This window comes from Kryptolebias marmoratus, unplaced genomic scaffold (genome assembly GCF_001649575.2).
Source record: "Kryptolebias marmoratus isolate JLee-2015 unplaced genomic scaffold, ASM164957v2 Scaffold26, whole genome shotgun sequence".
NCBI lineage: Eukaryota > Metazoa > Chordata > Actinopteri > Cyprinodontiformes > Rivulidae > Kryptolebias > Kryptolebias marmoratus.
Window position 1 is genome coordinate 93,196 of NW_023665760.1, and position 2,104 is coordinate 95,299.

At 44.4% G+C, this 2,104-nt stretch overlaps 1 protein-coding gene across 1 annotated transcript in view; it reads left to right on the top strand.

Moving 5' to 3' along the window:
- The window catches only part of LOC108228510 (zinc finger protein GLI2), a gene marked incomplete at its 5' end in the record, with an annotated part of 46,910 nt that overhangs the window by 25,474 nt on the left and 19,332 nt on the right, over window positions 1-2,104 (top strand). The window contains 1 exon segment of the mRNA XM_037974363.1: window positions 173-375. Coding sequence (XP_037830291.1) covers window positions 173-375 — 203 coding nt within the window.

Genomic DNA, 2,104 nt, shown 5'->3' on the forward strand with positions numbered 1-2,104 from the left:
CCAGAACCAACCCAGTCGGACCTGGTCTCCTGAAGGAGCTCTCGGGCAGCTGGTTGGTGGTTTCAGTGGAATGTGACGAATCCTCAGGCTTTAAAGATGGAGATCAGCCTGGACTGAAAAAGCTACAGGCTGACTTCAGGAACGCTGATATAATTTAACTCTTCTCTTCCAGCCCTGCAGGACTGACCGGCAGCCCCATCATCTCCGACATCTCCCTGATCCGCCTCTCGCCTGCTGCCGTGGCGACCGGAGAGTCTCCATTCAGCCCGCCTCACCCGTACGTCTCCCCCCACATGGAGCACTACCTGCGCTCGGTGCACGGCAGCCCCGCCCTGTCCATGATCTCAGCGGCCCGAGGACTCAGCCCTGCAGACCGTGAGTCCTCCACGTTCAGAACCAGAACTGAACCAGAACTGAACTCTGGTTTGTTTGGTGATTTTTAATCTGGACTTTAGAGGGAAAAGAAACATTATTTTATACCAGATTTGCTTCAGTTTTTCTGCCGTGGTTCAGATGAAAACTTCTGGAGACTTTTAGCACAGATCTGCTTTAACTTTGGAAGTTTAGTAAAATATTGTGCTTTTTAGGGTTTATATTAGTACCAACCTTTATTTTAAATCCTACAGATTTGGTTTATTACTGTTCACTTATTATTCTTTTGTTTCCATCGCACTTTTCAATCTGTCATTCAGTTTTAATCCAACATAGATATAAAATATATAAAATCCATGAAAGCTGCGTCTCCATCAGGAACAGCGAGCCCTGTCGTTTGGAGATGAAATCCACTAAACACTGAGTTTCTGCTCCAGGCGAAGCCCCGCCCCTTTCTGCGGGAATCACCACGGCAACCAGCTCCTCAGCAGCTTCTATATTACCCAGCATGCTTTTCTTCCTCCTGTTTCCATCATGGCCGCCCCCACATTAGGCAGGATTTGGGGTTTAAGGCAGAGAAACAGGAAGTGGTCTGAACCTAGAGTTTCAAAATAAAGCTCTTAGATACTCTTCAGAATAAGAGTCTGGCTGTGTCAGAAATGAGATTTTTATGCTATGTTTATGTTCATGTTGAAACTTTAACATTTCTGCAGAACATTCACTCCATTACAAGTTGATTTTTGCACGTTTTTAAGACTTTTATTTTGTAGACATTAAAAGTTAGAGGACTTTAGGTTCAGTTCATATCAAGGATAAATGTTTTGCTTTAAAACGTAAAAAATAGAAATCTTAACAGTTTAGAAATCTTTCCCCTAAATGCTCATTGGTCCGTGTGTTTACCTGGTAAAAACATTTTGGTTAAATTATAAAGTTGTTGCCTGTAAACTAAGAAACAGTAAGTGTAAACAAGGAACTCCAGCTGATGACAGGATGTTCTTTGTTCTGTGTTAAAAACATTAACTGGACCTCCAGAACCTGAACTACGGAACAGTAAGTGGACAGGCTGGGATGGAGGGAGGAGGACATTTTGTCTCCATGATATTTAGCTGTGAGACGCCGTTAGCAGACAAACACACGCAGGCTTTGTTAGGCCGGTTTGGCTACTTCTAGCTTTTAGCTGTCCTTAGCTGTCCTTAGCTGTCTTTAGCTGTCTTTAGCTGTTTTTAGCTGTCTTTAGCTTTCCTTAGCTGTCTTCAGCTGTCTTCAGCCATCTTTAGCTGTCTTTAGCTGTCCTTAGCTGTCTTTAGCTGTCTTTAGCTGTTCTTAGCTCCCTTTAGCTGTCCTTAGCTGTATTCAGCTGTCTTCAGCTGTCTTCAGCCATCTTTAGCTGTCCTTAGCTGTCTTCAGCTGTCTTCAGCCGTCTTCAGCTGTCTTAGCTGTCTTTAGCTGTCTTCAGCTGTCTTCAGCTGTCTTTAGCTGTCTTTAGCTGTCTTCAGCTGTCTTCTGCTGTCCTTAGCTGTCTTTAGCTGTCTTCAGCTGTCTGTAGCTGTCTTCAGCTGTCTTCAGCTGTCTGTAGCTGTCTTCAGCTGTCTGTAGCTGTATTCAGTTGTCTTTAGCTGTCTTCAGCTGTCTTCTGCTGTCTGTAGCTGTCTTCAGCTGTCTTCAGCTGTCTTCAGCTGTCTTTAGCTGTCTTCAGCTGTCTTCAGCTGTCTGTAGCTGTCTTCAGCTGTCT